General features: G+C 44.9%; 2 protein-coding genes, 1 non-coding gene and 1 pseudogene across 3 annotated transcripts; all 4 read right to left on the bottom strand.

Moving 5' to 3' along the window:
- Window positions 1-6,163: 6,163 nt before the first annotated feature.
- On the bottom strand, window positions 6,164-6,279 carry LOC147345546 (U5 spliceosomal RNA). The gene has a single exon (XR_015155119.1). It is a non-coding gene; the product is annotated as a U5 spliceosomal RNA (small nuclear RNA).
- A 3,196-nt stretch (window positions 6,280-9,475) lies between these two features.
- Window positions 9,476-11,838, bottom strand: LOC147345547 (olfactory receptor 1F1-like). Its single transcript, XM_086375603.1, has 2 exons — window positions 11,764-11,838; window positions 9,476-10,538 (listed from the first exon to the last, which is right to left on the bottom strand). The coding sequence occupies exons 1-2, from the start codon at window positions 11,836-11,838 to the stop codon at window positions 9,591-9,593; spliced, it is 1,023 nt and encodes a 340-aa protein (XP_086231729.1). The 3' UTR covers window positions 9,476-9,590.
- A 4,510-nt stretch (window positions 11,839-16,348) lies between these two features.
- Window positions 16,349-19,983, bottom strand: LOC147345548 (olfactory receptor 1F1-like). The gene has a single exon (XM_086376135.1). It carries the CDS (start codon window positions 17,466-17,468, stop codon window positions 16,611-16,613), a length of 858 nt encoding a protein of 285 aa, XP_086232261.1. The 5' UTR covers window positions 17,469-19,983; the 3' UTR covers window positions 16,349-16,610.
- LOC147345549 (U6 spliceosomal RNA) lies at window positions 19,189-19,285 on the bottom strand (annotated as a pseudogene).
- Window positions 19,984-21,849: the final 1,866 nt, after the last annotated feature.

The raw sequence follows: 21,849 nt of genomic DNA on the forward strand, positions 1-21,849 counted from the left end.
ATTTCATCACCTTGCTGATCTGGGCTTGTGCTTATGTATTTGACAATTCAGCTATTAAAAGGTCTTCTTCTTAGCTCAGAAAGTGGGGTTATTGCAGTGTTATCTGAATGAGCCTCTTCTTTGTAGAGCTAGTGATGTATTTGCGGATAGGGAAGCTGGGGTGGGGGAGAGTTGTGCTTCTTCCTGTAAAGCATCTGATGTAAAGGATCAGCCTGGAGGGAGAGATGTAGCCGACAGCACAGCATCTCACAATTGAGAAACTCCAGGCTCCCAGAGCAGACTTCTGTGGGGATGTCTTCCCAGCACACAGTGTGGGTCAGCCTTTTCTGGGGATGGTCATCAATCCATACTCACAGGAGTGTGGGCTCCAGCAGCCCAATTTAGAACCCGCCATCTCCTCCCAGTGAGGATTTGTGATGGATTTGGAACTTTGCACTGATGCTGAGGACCTGTGGGTTATTCCCAGTATGACTTGGTCTGGATGGGGAAATCCAGAAGCTTGCAACTCTCTCTTGTCTGCCTCAGAGATGGAGAAGGAACAATCTATGCAGAAAAACAAACAAACAAAAAAAAAGCACAGAAACAGCAATGAGCTGGAGAGAATATTAGTGGCCACCCTGTTCAGAGTTCAAGTCCTTTCCTTTTTAAAAAATATTTCTTTGCTTAAATGTTTCTTTCTTTGTGTGTGCTCGTCATGTCCAACTCTTTGTGACCCCATGGACTGTAGCTCGCCAGGCTCCTCTGTCCACGGGATTCTCCAGGCAATAATACTTCAGCAGGTTTCCATTCCCTATTCAGGGAATTCCCTGGTGGCTCAGATGGTAAAGAATCTGCCTCCAATGAGGGAGACCTGGGTTTGATCTCTGGTTTGGGAAGATCCCCTGGAGGAGGGCATAGCAACCCACTGCAGTATTCTTTCCTGGAGAATCCCCATGGCAGAGGAGCCTGGCAGCCTACAGTCAATGGGGTCACAAAGAGTCGGACAAGACTGAGTGACTAAGCACAGCACATTCCAGGGGATCTTCCCGACCCAGGGGTCAAACCCACATCCCCTGCATTGACAGGCAGGTTCTTTACCAGTACTGCTACCCGGGAAGCCCCTAATATTTGTTCATGTGGCTGTGCCCAGTCTTAGTTGCAACATGTGGATTCTTAGTTGCATGTGGGATCTAGTTCCCTGACCCGAGCCCCCTGCATTTGAAGTCTTAGCCACTGGACCACCAGGGAAGTCCCTCAAGTCCTTTTCTGATGGTTGGGTACTGTGGCCTCACTCACAGTTCTTAGGTGAAAATAATAGAGTCTTGCCAATTAAGCAGAAAAAGATTTCTTGAAACTGATAATTCTTACTTTAAAAACATGGAGCAACTGGAGAAGTAGGCTCAGGAGGTCACATGGCAGCTAGAGTGGCCCAGATCATCCACAGCACAGGCTGGATTGGCAGGTTTATCCCAGCATGAACCTCACAGCTCATGACTCCGACACAGCTAGCACTGGGCACAAGTTGCCACCAGAAGCGCTGTTGCCCAGCAATCCCTTGTTGCTGCAATAGCTGCCACTGCTAGGAAAATCTCCTTGCTCCCTTTCTTGTGTCAAGGCTGACTCAGGATATCTAATGGGTCCACACATGCCCACAGCTTAGCTCCTAGAGGGGCTGGGATAGAAGTGATTCAGTTTCCTGTGACACAGGAAGAAGTAGGCTTTTCTTCCCCACCAGAATGACAAGGTAGGTATTTTTACCTAAGCTTTGGAAGGAGTCACAGAAGTTGGGAAGCCAAAGAAGATAAACTCCCATTGGAATCCATCCTCCCAGCTGTAATATTAACACACACTCCTCTCACCTACTTACCCTTCAATAGAGAAATTCTCTGGTCTAACGTAATACAAGTATCCTTCTCACCACAGAAGAACATGAGTTACTGTATCCAGGAGCCAAACTAAGATCTTCCCTTCTCCAATCATGATCCCAATATGACTTTCTATAACTTCTGAATCAAACTTGAAGGCTAAGCAATAACTACATATACTACATACATGTAAAACAGAAGGACGGAGAGAAAAGAAGAAAGCTAACTACCTCAAGAGATAAATATAAGCATAACAGAAAGAGGGAAATATGACTGAATGATGTAATATTCATTTCCATAGGTAGTCACGAATGATTAATTGATATCAATAATTTCCTTTATCCACAATCTTTAAATTTTTTTATTTATTTTTATTTTTTTGGCTGGGCTGGGTCTTCGTTGCTGCAAGTGGGGACTACTCTCTAGTTGCAGTGCGTGGGCTTCCTGTTGCAGTGTCTTCTCTTGTTACGGAGCACAGGTTCTAAAGTGTGGGCTTCAGTAGTCGTGGCAAACCGGCTTAGTTGTCCCGTGGCAAGTGGAGTCTTCCCAGACCAGGGATTGAACTCGCGCCTCTTGCATTGGCAGGGGGATTCTTAACCAGTGACCCACCTGGGAAGTGTCCCTTATCCACAACTGAATTCATGTTTCATTTACCTTTAGCCAGCACCTCAGCTACTCAAGGTTTTAAAAAAATCTGAATAGTAACCTAAATTCTCATGTCTGAGAGATCTGCCCTTCTTATGATCTTGCCCATATAAGACTCTCCTAGAGAAGGCAATGGCACCCAACTCCAGTACTCTTGCCTGGAAAATCCCATGGATGGAGGAGCCTGGCAGGCTGCAGTCCATGGGGTTGCTAAGAGTCGGACACAACTGAGCGACTTCACTTTCACTTTCCACTTTCATGCATTGGAGAAGAAAATGGCAACCCACTCCAGTGTTCTTGCCTGGAGAATCCCAGAGACAGGGGAGCCTGGTGGGCTGCCGTCTATGGGGTCGCACAGAGTCAGACACGACTGAAGTGACTTAGCAGCAGCAGCAGCAGTCTTTTATTAACTCCCATCACAGGACATGGCAATTCCAGAATCTCTCAGGGAGATCTTTCTACCCATAATCGTCTCTGCTACCACTGTGCAGCAGAAAAACTACTCTCTATAAAGAGTCAAACTCCTAACAATATTAGAATCTCCTTTTGTTCAGTTCATCCAGTAGCAAAAGGATCCCATATTGGCCAGCAGGAAGTCTCTTCAGAGCCCAGTACTGCTGGGGTAAAAAGCAAAATGTTACAAGTACATCAAGAGGTATTACAAAAAGAGGTGCCTACTTCTACCTCTTGTTTCCTTGACCCATAAACTGCTACCTGGGAAAAAGTTTGGCATATATTGTCCACTGGTATGAAACTTATACTGTATTCTATAAAACAGCACCCTAATCTTACAGGGTAGCCTTGCTATGTGCATGTGTGCTCAGTCGTGTCCGACTCTTTACATCCCCATGGGCTTCAGCCTGCCCGGCTCCTCTGTCCATAGAATTTTCCAGGCAAGAATACTGGAGTGGGTTGCCATTTCCTCTTCCAAGGGATCTTCCCAACCCAGAAACTGAACCCAAGTCTCCTGCATTGGCAGGCAGATTCTTTACCACTTAGCCACCTGGTAACCTCAACTGGGGTCAAAACTGAGTCTTTAAAAGACCATTTCTCTATTCCTAAGGTCAACTGTTCCTGGTAATGGTGTGGAAGTAAACACCAAAGAATCCCATGGACACCGGCCTTATCCTTTGTGTAAGTTATCTGTGGTCAAGTAACAAGTTATATCAAAACTTTGCAACTTAAAACAATAAACATTTATATCACACAGTTCCTATAGGTCATGAATCCAGTCATGAATGTTTTAGTGGAATGGTTCAGGATCAGGGCCTCTCATAAGACTGCAGTTATCTGCAGATTCTCAGTCATCTGAAAGCTCAACTGTGGTGGAGGATGAGCGTCCAAGATGGCTTGCTCACACATTGCTATTGGCAGGAAGCCTCAGTTCCTCGTGTGGAGTTCTCCAGGGAGCTAACTTGATATGTCCTTGCAACAGAGGGGCTCATTTCCCCCCGAGCAAGTGATTCAAGACAGCAGCATAGAAGCCACAGTATCTTTAATACTGACCTCTAGAAGTCACACAGCATCATTTCCGTAAAAACCTATAACTCACACAGTGCTGCAGACCGAATGTCCCAGCAAAATTTGTATGTTGAAATCCTAATCCTCAGGTGATGAAGCCTATGGAAGGTGATTAGCTCATGAGGGCAGAGCCTTCGCCAACAGGATCAGCACCCTTCTAAGAGCCCTGAAACAGCTCCCTTGTCCCTTCTACCATATGCAGTAGAACTGCCATCTATGATCCAGGAAGTGTGCTCTCACCACACAACAAACGTGCCAGGATCTTGATTTTACACTTTCTAGCCTCAAGAACTGTGAAAAATAAATTTCTTTTCAAAGAAATGTATTGGTTGCATCAGATCTTAACTGAATTATGTGGGGTCGGTTGAGGCATTTGAACTCTTAGTTGCATCATGTGGGATTGAACCCAGGCACCCTGCATTGAGAGCTTGTGGAGTCTTAGCCACTGGACCACCAGGGAAGTCCCCCAAATAAATTTCTGTTATGCACAAGCTACCCAGTCCATGATATTTTGTTACAGAAGCCCCAGTACATTGAGACATAAATCAGCCCAATTCACTGTGTGAAGAGATTACACAAGACTAGGATTGCCCACGGAGAAGGCAATGGCAACCCACTCCAGTATTCTTGCCTGGAAAATCTCATGGATGGAGGAGCCTGGTAGGCTGCAGTCCATGGGGTCGCTAAGAGTCGGACACGACTGGGTGACTTCACTTTTACTTTTCACTTTCATGCATTGGAGGAGGAAATGGCAACCCACTCCAGTGTTCTTGCCTGGAGAATCCCAGGGACGGTGGGGCCTGGTGGGCTGCCGTCTATGGGGTCGCACAGAGTCGGACACGACTGAAGCGACTTAGCAGCAGCAGGATTGCCCAGGACTATCCTGACAACTGGCTACCGCATTCCTTTTACTATAAAGTGAGTTCCTTGGTTAGAAACGATGTTGGTGGGATGCCAAGTTGATGAATAGATTCATTCATCCCTAACACATATGCTATCAGTCTTTCGACTTCAGGTTGATTAAGCACGTCCTCGTGTACATCAGTTTCCCTTTCCTGACTGCTTCTGCACATTCCCAAATAACCATGCTCACCATAAACTGTATTTATATCACCCCTCACCATCACTTTCCTTATGTCATCTTGATTAAGTAGTAGCAGAAGCAATTATATACATCAACACTGCCTCCTAGACTAGAAATCTCGGGAAGCCGAAGGCAGAGATTCTCAAAAATTAACCTGCACAGAAATCATCTAGAATGTTTTTAAAGTGAAGGTTCTGACTCAGAAAGTCTGGGATGGAGCCTGAGCTTAGGCATTCCTAACAATCGCCCAGGCAGTGACGCCAGGTCCTCGGATCACACTGGGCGGTAGCAAGCCCTCAGCAATGGAGTAAAAGGAGCCCTTACCCCGAATAGGGTACACCGGTTTTTGCGGTGCTGGTTTCCCAGTCCACCTTGCCTTTTGAAAGGACATCCAGATTGGAACTCAGACGTTGACTTCCTAGAGTTTCAGGCTCTGTTAGTAGGAGACAGGAATCCTGAAAACCTCGGGACCCATCCTAACCGGGAACTCCAGAGAGATTGAACAGAGACCTAAAGGACCGGGACTAGGTGACGTGTGGAAGCCTCATGGGATCCACCAGTTGCCCAGATTTAGCAGGCACCAACCCCAGAGGGCCTCTTTGCAGCATTTTGAGGTCAAGGCAGAACCACTAACTACATCGCTGAACATCCGCTCCACACCGGAGGTCCCAGCCTGCGGTACTTCCGGTGAAAGAATCCGCCCCTCTTTCCCAAGGAGACCGCGCAGAGCTGAGACTCCGCCTCCCGCCTATCTAATTGGGCAGGAGCACGTGGGTGCGGAGCGGCAAGGGGCGGAGCAAGGCAAGCCTGTCCACGCCGCCTCTGACTGGCCCAGTCGAGGGCCTGTTCAGTGCTTCCGGGAAGAGGTCACACCGTGTCCGCACCTCCTGCCCTGCGCATGCGCGTGAGGGGCGTGCATAGGGACGCCCTGTAAAGGGCAGCAGACTCCTTAACACCGAGGTGGGGTTGTGGGTGCTGGAGATGGAAAACTCCCGGGACCCCCGAAAGCTTAACGTCCAAAGTAAAGCGTATTTCAGTGCAGTGGGGTTTTTGTTGTTCTGTTTTTTTTCGCCTTGCAAGTGCAGGGCCTCAAAAAGTTGGGTAAAAACTCAGAATTGTTCCTTTCTGCAGAAATCTTTAATAAAAGGCGAAAGAGTTAAATGTTCTGAAAAGAAACCAGAGTATCGATGCGGTGTTTTTTCAAAGCGAAATCAATGCAAAAAAATCTTGGAACAAAATATCAAAGTTTAAAGACAAACTCAGTAAATAGAGCTTCCGTTGATCAAGAGAAAATATCTAAGACGGCAGTTCTTTCTTGAAGCCAAAATAGGAAGAGAACTAGATTTTGAAAATATTACTGATGTTTGATTCCACTGAACTTAGTGTCAAATACAAACATCAACCAGACATTAGTTAAAGTGGTGAAGCCGACTCTGTTCAGTACTTACAATGATTCCCCCTTATCCTTGGGGGGTATGATCCAAGACCCCCAGTGAATACCTGAAACTATGGATCTACTGAACCGTCTATATAGTATTTTTCTTGTACTAACATAATTGTGATACAGTTTAATTTATAAAATAGGCACAATAAGATATTAACAATAAAATTAATAAGATAGAACACTTACAGTGATATACTGTAATAAATGGAGAAGGAAATGGCAACCCACTCGAGTATTCTTGCCTGAAAAATTCCATTGACAGAGGAACCTGGCAGTCTATAGTCCACCAGGTCCCAAAGAGTCCAACATGACTGAGCAACTGAGCACACACATTGTAATAAAATTATGTGAATATTGTCTCTCTCAAAATATCATGTACAAATGAAATGCCATTCCGTCTTAACTAAGCACTCATTACACACAATGGCTGTAATTTTTGCACTTTGGAGTGAAACAGCAAAACTTGCACAAATTTCTTCCGTTCAGTTCAGTCACTCAATCATGCCTGACTCTTTGCGACCCCATGAATCGCAGCACGCCAGCCCTCCCTGTCCATCACCAACTCCCGGAGTTCACTCAGACTCACATCCACCAAGTCAGTGATGCCATCCAGCCATCTCATCCTCTGTCATCCCCTTCTCCTCCTGACCCCAATCCCTCCCAGCATCAGAGTCTTTTCCAATGAGTCAACTCTTCACATGAGGTGGCCAAAGTACTGGAGTTTCAGCTTTAGCATCAGTCCTTCCAAATTTCTTACTTTTTCACAATTTCAAAAAAGATTGTTATGGTAGATCTTAGCAATCTCAGCATATTTTTTTCATCCTTTCCTTATCAGGTTGAAAACTTCGATCTTTTTACTTAAAAGAAGCACTTTATGGCTTCTCTTTGGTGAATCTGAATTTCCAGAATCACTACTCTCGTACTTTGAGGCTGTTAATAAGTAAAATAAGGGGTGACTTGAACACAAGCACTGCAATACCAGGACAGTTGACCTGAAAACCCAGAGAACTGCTAAGTGACTAATGGTCAGGATGTGCTGCATGAACAGATAATTCACGTCCTGGGCTGGACAGAGCAGAGGTGGCATTAAATTCCATCAGGCTACGCGTAATCGTGTGAAACTGAGAACTTATGAAGTGTTTATTTCTGGAATTTTTCATTTAATATTTTTCAAACCACAGTTGACCATGAGTAGCTAAAACTGCAGAAAGTGAAACTGTGAATAACGGGGCAGGGGGTGGGGGACTAGTGTACTGACAGCAAGGGAAGAAGCTTGAGCACAGTTTCTGCAGAGGTTATTGGGCCTTTTGAAGGGAGATGAGGGAGTCAAGAGAGGGGATGGTGGGGGCTCAAGGAGAGAAGTGAAAAATTACAGAAAGCAGGACAAGAGGGTTAATTTTTGTGAAAATGTTTTGGAAAAAATTAACCATTAAAAACTACATTAAAACATGTATATAGGCTTCCATAACACTTGAAAGGTGGTGGAGATCTGAGCCAAACCCATCAACTCCTTCAGGAAACTTTCTCATCTACCTCTCCAGTGACTTCCCCATATTGATTCAGTCATATAATCATTTATTTAGGCAAATAATAATTCTAGAGCAACCACTACATGCCAATTGAAAAAAAATTAAAAACTTGGTCCTTGCACTAGTGGAGATACAGTCTAACTGAGGTAGGGAGCATGAGAATGAAAAAACAAAATAATTACTTCAAGGAAATTGATTTAAGCTACTTACTCATTCTTCATGAAACATGCTACACTTTACATGAACCAGACCCAGTGCCCAACGCTGAGTGTACAAATGAAATGCCATCCATCTTAACTAAGCACTCATTACACACAACGGCTGCAATTTTTGCACTTTGGAGTGCAACAGCAAAACTTGCATAAATTTCTTACTTCTTCACAATTTCAAAAAAGATGACCCAATCCTTATTGCCAGAATGGAAGACCCAAGAAGAATGCAAAAAAACTGCAGAAGACAGTTATACAGGAAAAGGCAAGCAATTCTGTGGGGATACCATATTAGATTCCAAGGGCTGCTGTAACAAAGTGCCACAAACTAGATGGCTTTAAACAACAGAAATTTATCTCACAGCTCTGGAGACTAGAAGTCCAAAATCCAGGTGTTGGCAAGGTTGCTTCCTTCTGAATGTTCTGAGGGAGAATTCATTCCACTGTCTGGCTGCAGCAACCCTGTGGATCCTTAGGTTGCTTACTGCCAGCAATCCAGATGGTGCTTGTAAATGCATCGCTCCAGTCACTCAGCTGATTGCCAACCGAGAAAGTACATTGGGGTTCCCTGGTGGTCTAGTGGTTAAGAATACACCTTCAAGCAAGGGACAATGGTTAGACTGCTGATTCAGAAAGATCCCACATGCCATGGAGCAACAAAGCTCATGTGCCATAACTACTGAGCCAGGACACCTAGAGCCTCTGCTCTGCAGCAAGAGAAGCTACTGCAATGAGAAGTCCACATGCCACAATAAAGAACAGCCCCTGCTCGCCACAACTAGAGCAAGCCCAACTGCAGCAAGGAAGACCCACCACAGCCAAAAACTAAATAAATAAAACTATTTTTTGTAAGTGCATTAGAACCCCTAGGGAAACTTTAGGGGGGAAAATAACTAATGCCCAAGTCCCAGCACAAAGATACTAATTTAATTGGTCAAGGTTTAGCCCAGCATTAGTATATACACTTTCAAAGCTCCATGGCTGATAATATCAAACATCCGAGATTGAAAACCAATAGTGGTTTCTGAGAATATTTCCAGAAGGGAAATGCAAAAATATTTGTTATGTGTAACTTTTAAAAGTGATCACTTAGAAATGAAAACGACCTTTTGGCAAAGTAATTTAAAATACAGTAACTAGAAATAAATGCAATTACCTGTTTAAAGGGTTGTACTTAAGTCCCAGGTCATTGCTAAGTATCTGCTGAGAGTATTTCTTTATTCTGAGTTCTTTGTAGACACTGACAGATTGCTACATTTCAGGGAATTGGCAAAGATTTACACAACTGCCAATGAAAGATCTATGGTACCATCATCAAGAAGAGCATGTTTTCCTGCCAATCACTTTTTGCAAGGCCCCTTTCAAGTCCCTGTTCCTCAGGCTGTAGATGAAAGGATTCAGCATGGGGGTCACCACCGTGTACATCACAGTAGCTACAGTATCCTTCTCAGAAGAATGTGAGGATGAAGGGTTGAAATACACAGCAATGATGGTGCCATAGAAGAGCAACACCACAGCCAGGTGGGAGCCACAGGTGGAGAAGGCTTTCCATCTCCCCTTTGTGGATGGGATCCTCAGGACAGCACAGGTGATAAGGACATATGAAGCCAGGATGCAAACGAACGGGGTGATCATGATCAGGGCTGCCTCAGTCAGTATCATCACCTCATTGAGGTGTGTGTCAGAGCAGGAGAGTTTGAGGAGGGGGGTCACATCACAGAAGAAGTGGGGGATGGCATTGTCTGCACAGAAGGAGAGTCGAGCCATCAGCAGGGTGTGCAAGAGCATATCCAGACTGGCAGTGATCCATGACCCAGTGACCAGCAGGGCGCAGAGCTGGGGGGTCATCTTTGCTGAATAGTGTAAGGGGTGGCATACAGCCACAAAGCGGTCATAGGCCATCACAGCCAGGAGGAAATTGTCCACGTCCACAAACATGAAAACAAAGTACATCTGTGTCAGACACCCAGAGAAAGAGATGGTCTGGATCCTGAGTACGTGGTTAGCCAGCACCTTGGGGACAGTGGTGGAGGAGAAGCAGATGTCCACAAAAGACAGGTTGCAGAGGAAGAAGTACATGGGGATGTGCAGGCTGGAGTCCACGCTGATGGCTAGGAGGATGAGCAGGTTTCCCAGGACGGTGGCCAGGTACATGGTGAGGAAGAGCAGGAAGAGGAGCTGCTGCTGCTGGGGCTGCCTGGAGAGCCCCAGGAGGAGGAACTCAGAGACTCTCGACTGGTTTGCCCCTCTCCTAAGCTGAATCTGGGTGAAGAAACAACAGTGAAATCAGAAACCCAGACAAGGAAGGTCAATAGCTCCAGGCAGGATCACATTTGCAAATCAGTTTACAGATTTGCTACTCCCATTGTGCACCCCACCTACGCTCCTGATCTCCAACACTCAGTTCTGATGTTTTCCCCATTGGACTCACTGATTCTTATGCTATTAGAATCCCATGGACAGAGGAGCCTGATGGGCTACAGTCTATGGGGTCGCAAAGAGTCGGACACGACTGAGCGCCTAAGACTTTAGCCCTCGTGTGGCTGCTTTGGGGAATGACACTCTTTGCTGACTGGTCTGGAAGAGCCGTGAATAGAACAACCAACTGCTTGTTTAGTCGCAAGGCTGTGTCCAACTCTTTGCGATTCCATGGACTATCATTCACCAGGCTCCTCCATCCATGGAATTCTCTAGGCAAGAATACTTAAGTGGGTTGCCATTTCCTCCTCCAGGGGATCTTTCCTGAACCAGGGATCCAACCTGCATTGGCAGGCATTGCCAGGCAGATTCTTTACCACTGAGGTATCAGGGAAGCCAATGAACAATCAGCTGATGGTGTATTATTATCTTGAAAATACCAATGCTTTCTCCCCTGTGCTTTATTGAGGATTTATTGAGGCATAACTGACGACATTTTTATTTAAAAAATCTGAAAATGGGCAAGCTTCTACACAGCATGACTCTTTGACTATATGCTGCTTCTGCTGCTAAGTTACTTCAGTCGTGTCTGACTCTGCAACCCCATAGATGGCAGCCAACCAGGCTCCTCCGTCCCTGGGATTCTCCATGCAAGAATATTGGAGTGGGTTGCCATTTCCTTCTCCAATGCATGAAAGTGAAAAGTGAAAGTGAAGTCCCTCAGTCATGTCTGACTCTTTGCAACCCCATGGATTTCAGTCTACCAGGCTCCTCTGTGCATGGGATTTTCCAGGCAAGAGTACTGGAGTGGGGTGCCATTGCATTCTCCCTTTGAGTATATAGTCTCTGCTTAAATACTCCAGTTCTTCCCCTACCCACCTAACTCATATGTGGCTCTTAAAGAAACAAGAGGAACGGTTGATCATTACTGGGCTCATCTTGAGTGACACCTGATGGACTCATGACCTCCTGCTATTAACTTCCTGCATCTGGAAGACATAGCAGAGGAGGTTCCTTTAAAGATTTCCTGTCTTAATAGACATCAGTGTCTTCACTGCTGTATTCTTACCTGGGGGAGGTTGGTGCTTACTGCCATCAAGCGTTCTTCATGTCTGGATAAGCGGTCTTCAGTGCTTCCATCCATTTCGAGGACCAGAATGTCTTAGAAACACAGACAGGTCCTGTGAGTGGGGAGCAGGGTTCATGGTCCTAGGCCCCTGTGCAGGAAAAATATTTGGGGCAATCACAGGGCAGGTGTTTGCAAGAACTTCACAGCCATTGGGACCAAATTCCCTAAGAGCCTCATTAGAGAGAAGAACAAGGATTTAATAACTGAGTCTCTCCATCTACGGGCACAGGCCCAGATCAGCCAGGTCCCAGGGAATTTTGTCTGGGATTTATCACCATAGTGCTGGCTTCATTTCTAATATCTTCAAGTTTTGACCCAAGAGTGACATCTAAACCTTAGACAATATTTTTTACCATCATCGTGTGGTACAAAGAGGCCAAAAAGTAGGCAAGACAATTATTTATGCAGTGGCATTGTGTCTTTAAAAAAATGAACATACCTTACTTTATTTTAAAAATAATGTTACATATGTATTAATTGTTGGCTCTGCTTGGTCTTCGTTGCTGTGTGGGCTTTTTTCTAGCCGCAGCAAGTGGGAGCCACGCTCTAGTTGTGGTGTGCAGCTCCTCATTGCAGGGGCTTCTCTCGTTGCAGAGCATGAGCTCTAGAGCAGAGGCTCAGTAGTCGCGGTGCACAGGCTTAGTTGCTCCACAGAATGTGGGATCTTCCCAGACCAGGGATCACACTGTGTCTCCTTCATTGGCAGGCAGATTCTTTACCACTGAACCACCAGGGAAGCCCCATACCTTACTTTAAAAATACTTTTTTTGCCAAAAAAGTGCTAACCATTATCTGAGTCTTGAGAGAGCCAGAATCTTTTGCAGTAGTAACATCGAAGATTACTGATTATATGTCACTATAAAACTATCATAATAATGAAAAAGTTTCACATATTGCAAGAATTACCAAAATAGGACAGAGACACAAAGTGAGCAAATGTTTCTGGGGAGAAGGCACCAAGAGACTTGTTTGACACAGAGCTGCCACCAACTTTCAATTTGCTAAAAAAAAAAAAATGCAGTAACTATGTAGCAAAACAGAATGAGGCACGCCTGTGTTACTCCCAGCAGGGGCAGGAGCCAGAGTGCCTGCATTTACACCAGTTCCTAAGCCCCGATTCTCAGAGAATGATGTGACAAGGACAAGTACCACCTGCATACACAATGCATGTGTCACAGGAGAGGATTCCTCAGCTTAAGAAATCAGATCTTGTCACTGGGGATAAGCCTGGCTGAACTTTGCCCGAAAAGAATACATTTATTACACTGCTGCTGCTAAGTCACTTCAGTCGTGTCCAACTCTGTGCGACCCCATAGGTGGCAGCCCACCAGGCTCCCCTGTCCCTGGAACTCTCCAGGCAAGAACACTGGAGTGGGTTGCCATTTCCTTCTCAAATGCAGGAAAGTGAATGAAAGTGAAGTCGCTCAGTCGTGTCTGACCCTCAGCGACCCCATGGACTACAGCCCACCAGGCTCCTCCATCCATGGGATTCTCCAGGCAGGAGTACTGGAGTGGGGTGCCATTGCCTACACTGGATGGTGAAAAATCTGCCCTTTGCTCTGGAAAGACACACTGTTTCTATCTTCCAGTGCTGTTCATTATAGAAACATCCTTGAACAAATGGTCTAGAACAAAAGAAGTGAATGTCTCTGGTCACAAAATGTGCAGAAAAGCAATAAACACATGGAGAACTGTGTCTTACAAAGCACGTATTAATTTTATACTTGTGATTTTTTAAAAAATAAATGTATTTATTTATTTTTGACTGAACTGGGTCTTCGTTGCTGCACGGGGATTTTCTCTGGCTGTGGAGAGCAGGAGATACTCCCTAGTTGCGAGGGCTTCTCATTGCCATGGCTTCTCTTGTTTCAGAGTCTGGGCTCCAGAGTACAGGCATCAGTGGTTGTGGCAACAGGCTTAGTTGCCCCGAGGAAGGTGTGGAATCTTCCTGGACCAGGGATGGAACCCATGTCCCCTGCATTGGCAGGTGGATTTTTAGCCGCTGGACTACCAGGGAAGTCTGTTTCCTTTATTTGTAGCCGGGAATGGGAGATGGAAACATTCATCAGTGACTATTCTTTCTAAGTATAGAATTATATTCTAATTTTCTCTAGTGTACTAGAAGCTTAAAAACAAAAAGACATTGACACAGGGAAAGAACCCTTCATCAAGTCAACTATTTTAGAAAGTCTGAGAGAATGAATGAACACAAGCTGAAAGGAAATAGAGATGTGATTTTAATATTAACTAAAGCCTGCTTTAAGATGAAAAAGGATTAAAGAGGATAAAGATCTTTCAGTTCCTAACAGATACAATCTATGATGAATGTATAACATTCGTGAAGCTCCATGCCCTCCATAACCCAGCATCAAATCAAAAGGTAAAATCTATTAATATACAGAGAGAAAATAGTTGAAATGTTTATTACTTTACAGATCAATCAACATCCAAATATTATAGAGAAAATAATTAAAATGTTCACTACTTTACAAATCAATCAATACCCAAATATTATCATTTTCATATACACTTATGTGAATCCTGATTCACAGATACAGCTATGATGTAGAAGAAACCTGATTGAAGTCCATTCCACATAAAAAAGACCCCAAGGATCCAGCAGGATTCTCAAAGGTGGAAGGGTAAATCTGAACTGGGTGTTCATGGGCAGAGCTTGTTTGACACAATGGAGTTGGGAGCCCCCATGCATGGAGCCACCATGGAGCAGAGTCAGAATTTTATGGAGGATAAAATAAACTTGACCTCCAATAGCTGTGACCCGAGGCCAGAGGTGGACCCCAAAGTGATGTGAGCCACGAGCATCAATGCTGCAGCAAAACAGGCCTCCGGGAGATCAAACAAGATCAAGGTTCAGTAGCTACACTGGGTTCTAGCAACTCACACAATCATGGCCTTGGGTGGGTCCAACTTCCGGTTCTCTCTCTCCACCTGGCAGCAGAAAGCAAGACTGACTGATTCCTTTGAGTGAATTTCTGAGATGCTCTGACACCAAGAGAAAGGTACTAGACTTTCTGACAGTTTTATCAGGTGGGGTGGGACAGAAATAATGAAGAAATAAAGGAATGATGACCTTAATTTTTACTCCAAGCTAGGGCAATAGGTATGTAGGCTAACTGTGACACTAAAGAACACAAAGATGTCTACACCAGGAAGTGTACAGCTGTGTTATTTATAGCACAGAGACACTTTGAGTTGTCCAGAGTCAAGGAATAAATAAATTGCATCCACGAGTGGATAAAATATTATAAGACCATTAAAATCAAATTTCTAAGACTTTTACTGAGATGGGAAGAAGGAGGTGGAAAATGAGAACACAAATGGGAAAACTGCAGCCAACTTCTCTAAAGCTATATTTATGTGTAATACTGAAGTTATCTTGGAGCAGCAAATTTACAAGTTATTTTGATCTTCTTAGTGATTTTTTTAATGTTCGATGTAGGTATTACCTGTCAAGTAACAAAAGTGATTTTTAAATGGGGAAAATTTCAAACTCCTTCTCAAGCAAAAATGTTCAAATTAAAAGTTAAGGCAAGGATTTCCCTGGTGATTTAGGGGTAAAGAATTTGCCTTCCAATGTGGGAGATACAGGTTCCATCTCTGGTTGGGGAACTAAGATGGTATATGCCTCTCAACGAAGACCCAGGACAGCCAAAATAGATAAAAGTGTAGGCGACATTCATTCATCCTTTTTTTTTTTTCCTTTCAGCTAGATCTTTGCCTTTGGTCTAAGAGCAGTGCCAGACACTAGGGAATAAAGTGAATAGCATGTGATTTGGGTATGGACTGTTTCATAATATGTGGGAAATCCTTGTGGAGGGGAAGAATAAACCAAAGGAAAAAACAGAGCTCGAGAATCAGAAGGGCTCGTGGAGGACGAGGTGGCATTTGACTTGGTTTGAAGGTGTGGCGGAGGATTGCTAGCCAGGGAGGAAAGCAAGGGGCGTGGGTCCCGGCAGAAGGAAGAGCAAATGTTGATTTGGATTCCTAGTGTTAAAAATTGCCCGGATGACCCCTCCCCCTAAGATCAGACAGCCAATCAGGATGCTCACAGGGGGGTTCCGCATTCTGCGCCGCTTCGCCTCTCCAAGCTCTGAACCAAAAGTCCACCTGAGCCTCTGAGTCTCACCTGAAATATTACTATCGACTTTAGTCCTCATATTTCACTCGGTTGTTTCTTTATCTGCGTCTCATAACTACTCTTGTGAGCGTTTTTGTGACCCAGTCTTTATGACTCACCATGACAGAGAGCACATAAGATGATGGAGACCAGTGATTCGTCATCTTGACTGCACAGTAGAATCGCGAGATTTCTAAAACCTCAGTGTTGGGGCCCCACATCCGGAGATTCTGATCTATTTGGTCTGTGCTGGGACCTGGACATCAGTGGATGGGCAGTAACTTCCAGGTGACTTTAATATTCAAAAATATGTGGAACCTGTATCTTTCTAAACATACCACTTAAAGAGAAAAAATTGGATGTAGTTGTAAAATAATTCAAAAGTTAGTCATTACAAAAAAACACGTCTCTTTATTTGGTAGATGCAGCAGGGTTATAGATGAATTAGGTCCACAAATAAATAATGATTGTCTTCTACATGCCCCTCAGTTCAGTTCAGTTGCTCAGTCGTGTCCGACTCTTTGCGACCCCATGAATTGCAGCACGCCAGGCCTCCCTGTCCATCAACGTTTCCTTCCAGACTGCCCTTGGCAAAACGGCTCAACAGCTACTTAGTTACTAAGAAAATAAATCTGCATGGGGAGGAGGCTCAGTTTTGATTCTCTCCTGAGACAGAAAACATTTTCCTGCCAACCACTTTTCCAAGAGCCCTTTTCAAGTTTCTGTTCCTCAGGCTGTAGATGAAAGGATTCAGCGTGGGGGTCACCACCGTGTACATCACAGTAGCTACAGTGTCCTTCTCCGACGAGTGGGAGGACAAAGGGTTGAAATACACAGCAATGATGGTGCCATAGAAGAGCAACACCACAGCCAGGTGGGAGCCACAGGTGGAGAAGGCTTTCCATCTCCCCTTTGTGGATGGGATCCTCAGGACAGCACAGGTGATAAGGACATATGAAGCCAGGATGCAAACGAACGGGGTGATCATGATCAGGGCACCCTCAGTCAGAATCACCACCTCATTGAGGTGTGTGTCAGAGCAGGAGAGTTTGAGGAGGGGGGTCACATCACAGAAGAAGTGGGGGATGGCATTGTCTGCACAGAAGGAGAGTCGAGCCATCAGCAGGGTGTGCAACAGAGCATTCAAGCTGGCAGTGACCCATGATCCAGTGACCAGCAGGGCACAGAGCTGGGGGGCCATCTTCACTGAATAGTGTAAGGGGTGGCATACAGCCACAAAGCGGTCATAGGCCATCACAGCCAGGAGGAAATTGTCCATGTCAGCAAACTCAAAGAGAAAATACATCTGCATGAGGCAGCCAGAGAAGGAAATGGTCTGTCTCCCGAGTATGTGGTTGGCCAGCACTTTGGGGACAGTGGTGGAGGAGAAGCAGATGTCCACAAAAGACAGGTTGAAGAGGAAGAAGTACATGGGGATGTGCAGGCGGGAGTCTACGCTGATGGCTAGGAGGATGAGCAGGTTTCCCAGGACGGTGGCCAGGTACATGGTGAGGAAGAGCAGGAAGAGGAGCTGCTGCTGCTGGGGCTGCCTGGAGAGCCCCAGGAGGAGGAACTCAGAGACACTCGACTGGTTTGCCCCTCTCCTAAGCTGAATCTGGGTGAATAGACAACAGTGAAATCAGAAACCCAGACAAGGAGGGTCAATAGCTCCAGGCAGGATCACATTTACAAATCAGTTTACAGATTTGCTACTCCCATTGTGCACCCCACCTACGCTCCTGATCTCCAACACTCAGTTCTGATGTTTTCCCCATTGGACTCACTGATTCTTATGCTATTAGAATCCCATGGACAGAGGAGCCTGATGGGCTACAGTCTATGGGGTCGCAAAGAGTCGGACACGACTGAGCGCCTAAGACTTTAGCCCTCATGTGGCTGCTTTGGGGAATGACACTCTTTGCTGACTGGTCTGGAAGAGCTGTGAATAGAACAAACAACTGCTTGTTTAGTTGCGAGGCCGTGTCCAACTCTTTGCGATTCCATGGACTATCATTCACCAGGCTCCTCCATCCATGGAATTCTCTAGGCAAGAATACTTAAGTGGGTTGCCATTTCCTCCTCCAGGGGATCTTTCCTGAACCAGGGATCCAACCTGCATTGGCAGGCATTGCCAGGCAGATTCTTTACCACTGAGGCACCAGGGAAGCCGATGAACAATCAGCTGATGGTGTATTATTATCTTGAAAATACCATTGTTTTCTCCCCTGTATTTTATTGAGGATTTATTGAGGCATAACTGACGAAATTTTTATTTAAAAAATCTGAAAAACAGGCAAGCTTCTACACAGCATGACTCTTTGACTGTATGCTTCTGCTGCTGCTAAGTTACTTCAGTCATGTCCGACTCTGTGCGACCCCATAGATGGCAGCCCACCAGGCTCCTCCGTCCCTGGGATTCTCCAGGCAAGAATACTGGAGTGGGTTGCCATTTCCTTCTCCAATGCATGAAAGTGAAAAGTGAAAGTGAAGTCCCTCAGTCATGTCTGACTCTTTGCAACCCCATGGACTGCAGCCTATCAGGCTCCTCTGTGCAAGGGGTTTTCCAGGCAAAAGTACTGGAGTGGGGTGCCATTGCATTCTCCCTTTGAGTATATAGTCTCTGCTTAAATACTCCAGTTCTTCCCCTACCCACCTAACTCATACATGGCTCTTAAAGAAACAAGAGGAACAGTTGATCATTACTGGGTTCATCTTGAGTGACACCTGATGGACTCATGACCTCCTGCTATTAACTTCCTGCATCTGGAAGACATAGCAGAGGAGGTTCCTTTAAAGATTTCCTGTCTTAATAGATATCAGTATCTTCACTGCTGTATTCTTACCTGGGGGAGGTTGGTGCTTACTGCCATCAAGCATTCTTCATGTCTGGATAAGCGGTCATCAGTGCTTCCATCCATTTTGAGGACCAGAATGTCTTAGAAACACAGACAGGTGCTGTGAGTGGGGAGCAGGGTTCATGGTCCTAGTCCCCTGCACAGGAATAATATTTGGGGCAATCACAGGGCAGGTGTTTGCAAAAACTTCACAGCCATTGGGACCAAGTTCCCCAAGAGCCTCATTAGAGAGAAGAACAAGGATTTAATAACTGAGTCTCTCCATCTACGGGCACAGGCCCAGATCAGCCAGGTCCCAGGTTTGAGGTCTCAGGGAATTTTGTCTGGGATTTATCGCCATAGTGCTGTCTTCATTTCTTTTTTTTTCCCAGAAAAAATATGGAACGCTTCACGAATTTGCGTGTCATCCTTGCGCAGGGGCCATGCTAATCTGTCTTCATTTCTAGTATCTTCAAGTTTTGACCCAAGAGTGACATCTAAACCTTAGACAATATTTTTTACCATCATCATGTGGTACAAGGAGGCCAAAAAGTAGGCAAGACAATTATTTATGCAGTGGCATTGTGTCTTTAAAAAAATGAACATACCTTACTTTATTTTAAAAATAATGTTACATATGTATTAATTTTTGGCCCTGCTTGGTCTTCGTTGCTGTGTGGGCTTTCTTCTAGCCGCAGCAAGTGGGGGTCACTCTCTAGTTGTGGTGTGCAGCTCCTCACTGCGGCGGCTTCTCTCATTGCAGAGCATGAGCTCTAGAACGGAGGCTCAGTAGTCGCGGTGCACAGGCTTAGTTGCTCCACAGAATGTGGGATCTTCCCAGACCAGGGATCACACTGTGTCTCCTTCATTGGCAGGCAGATTCTTTACCACTGAACCACCAGGGAAGCCCCATACCTTACTTTAAAAATACTTTTTTTGCCAAAAGAGTGCTAACCATTATCTGAGTCTTGAGAGAGCCAGAATCTTTTGCAGTAGTAACATCGAAGATTACTGATTATATGTCACTATAAAACTATCATAATAATGAAAAAGTTTCACATATTGCAAGAATTACCAAAATAGGACAGAGACACAAAGTGAGCAAATGTTTCTGGGGAGAAGGCACCAAGAGACTTGTTTGACACAGAGTTGCCACCAACTTTCAATTTGCTAAAAAAAAAAAAAAAAAATGCAGTAACTATGTAGCAAAACAGAATGAGGCACGCCTGTGTTACTCCCAGCAGGGGCAGGAGCCAGAGTGCCTGCATTTACACCAGTTCCTAAGCCCCGATTCTCAGAGAATGATGTGACAAGGACAAGTACCACCTGCATACACAATGCATGTGTCACAGGAGAGGATTCCTCAGCTTAAGAAATCAGATCTTGTCACTGGGGATAAGCCTGGCTGAACTTTGCCCGAAAAGAATACATTACACTGCTGCTGCTAAGTCACTTCAGTCGTGTCCAACTCTGTGCGACCCCATAGACGGCAGCCCACCAGGCTCCCCTGTCCCTGGAACTCTCCAGGCAAGAACACTGGAGTGGGTTGCCATTTCCTTCTCCAATGCAGGAAAGTGAATGAAAGTGAAGTCGCTCAGTCGTGTCCGACCCTCAGCGACCCCATGGACTGCAGCCCACCAGGCTCCTCCATCCATGGGATTCTCCAGGCAGGAGTACTGGAGTGGGGTGCCATTGCCTACACTGGATGGTGAAAAATCTGCCCTTTGCTCTGGAAAGACACACTGTTTCTATCTTCCAGTGCTGTTCATTATAGAAACATCCTTGAACAAATGGTCTAGAACAAAAGAAGTGAATGTCTCTGGTCACAAAATGTGCAGAAAAGCAATAAACACATGGAGAACTGTGTCTTACAAAGCATGTATTAATTTTATACTTGTGTTTTTTTAAATAAATGTATTTATTTATTTTTGACTGAACTGGGTCTTCGTTGCTGCACGGGGATTTTCTCTGGCTGTGGGGAGCTACTCCCTAGTTGCGAGGGCTTCTCATTGCCATGGCTTCTCTTGTTTCAGAGTCTGGGCTCCAGAGTGCAGGCATCAGTGGTTGTGGCAACAGGCTTAGTTGCCCCGAGGAAGGTGTGGAATCTTCCTGGACCAGGGATGGAACCCATGTCCCCTGCATTGGCAGGTGGATTTTTAACCGCTGGACTACCAGGGAAGTCTGTTTCCTTTATTTGTAGCCGGGAATGGGAGATGGAAACATTCATCAGTGACTATTCTTTCTAAGTATAGAATTATATTCTAATTTTCTCTAGTGTACTAGAAGCTTAAAAAAAAAAGAAAAAAGACACTGACACAGGGAAAGAACCCTTCATCAAGTCAACTATTTTAGAAAGTCTGAGAGAATGAATGAACACAAGCTGAAAGGAAGTAGAGATGTGATTTTAATATTAACTAAAGCCTGCTTTAAGATGAAAAAAGGATTAAAGAGGATAAAGATCTTTCAGTTCCTAACAGATACAATCTATGATGAATGTGTAACATTCATGAAGCCCCATGCCCTCCATAACCCAGCATCAAATCAAAAGGTAAAATCTATTAATATACAGAGAGAAAATAGTTGAAATGTTTATTACTTTACAGATCAATCAACATCCAAATATTATAGAGAAAATAGTTAAAATGTTCACTACTTTACAAATCAATCAATATCCAAATATTATCATCTTCATATACACTTATGTGAATCCTGATTCACAGATACAGCTATGATGTAGAAGAAATCTGATTGAAGTCCATTCCACATAAAAAAAGACCCCAAGGATCCAGCAGGAATCTCAAAGGTAGAAGGGTAAATCTGAGCTGGGTGTTCACGGGCAGAGCTGGTTTGACAGAGTGGAGTTGGGAGCCCCCATGCATGGAGCCACCACGGAGCAGAGTCAGAATTTTATGGAGGATAAAATAAACTTGACCTCCAATAGCTGTGACCCGAGGCCAGAGGTGGACCCCAAAGGGATGTGAGCCACGAGCATCAATGCTGCAGCAAAACAGGCCTCCAGGAGATCAAACAAGATCAAGGTTCAGTAGCTACACT

Source organism: Bos grunniens, chromosome 25 (genome assembly GCF_055505025.1).
Source record: "Bos grunniens cultivar Pamir isolate PY7600 chromosome 25, Bosgru_T2T1.0, whole genome shotgun sequence".
NCBI lineage: Eukaryota > Metazoa > Chordata > Mammalia > Artiodactyla > Bovidae > Bos > Bos grunniens.

What these genes read in the sequence shown, in the direction of transcription:
- LOC147345547 (XM_086375603.1), bottom strand. Translation starts at nt 11,838, where the DNA reads ATGGATGGAAGCACTGAAGACCGCTTATCCAGACATGAAGAACGCTTG. An exon ending in TAAGCACCAACCTCCCCCAG is followed by an intron (nt 10,539 to 11,763) that starts GTAAGAATACAG and finishes TTCTTCACCCAG; the next exon opens with ATTCAGCTTAGGAGAGGGGC.
- LOC147345548 (XM_086376135.1), bottom strand. Translation starts at nt 17,468, where the DNA reads ATGTACCTGGCCACCGTCCTGGGAAACCTGCTCATCCTCCTAGCCATC.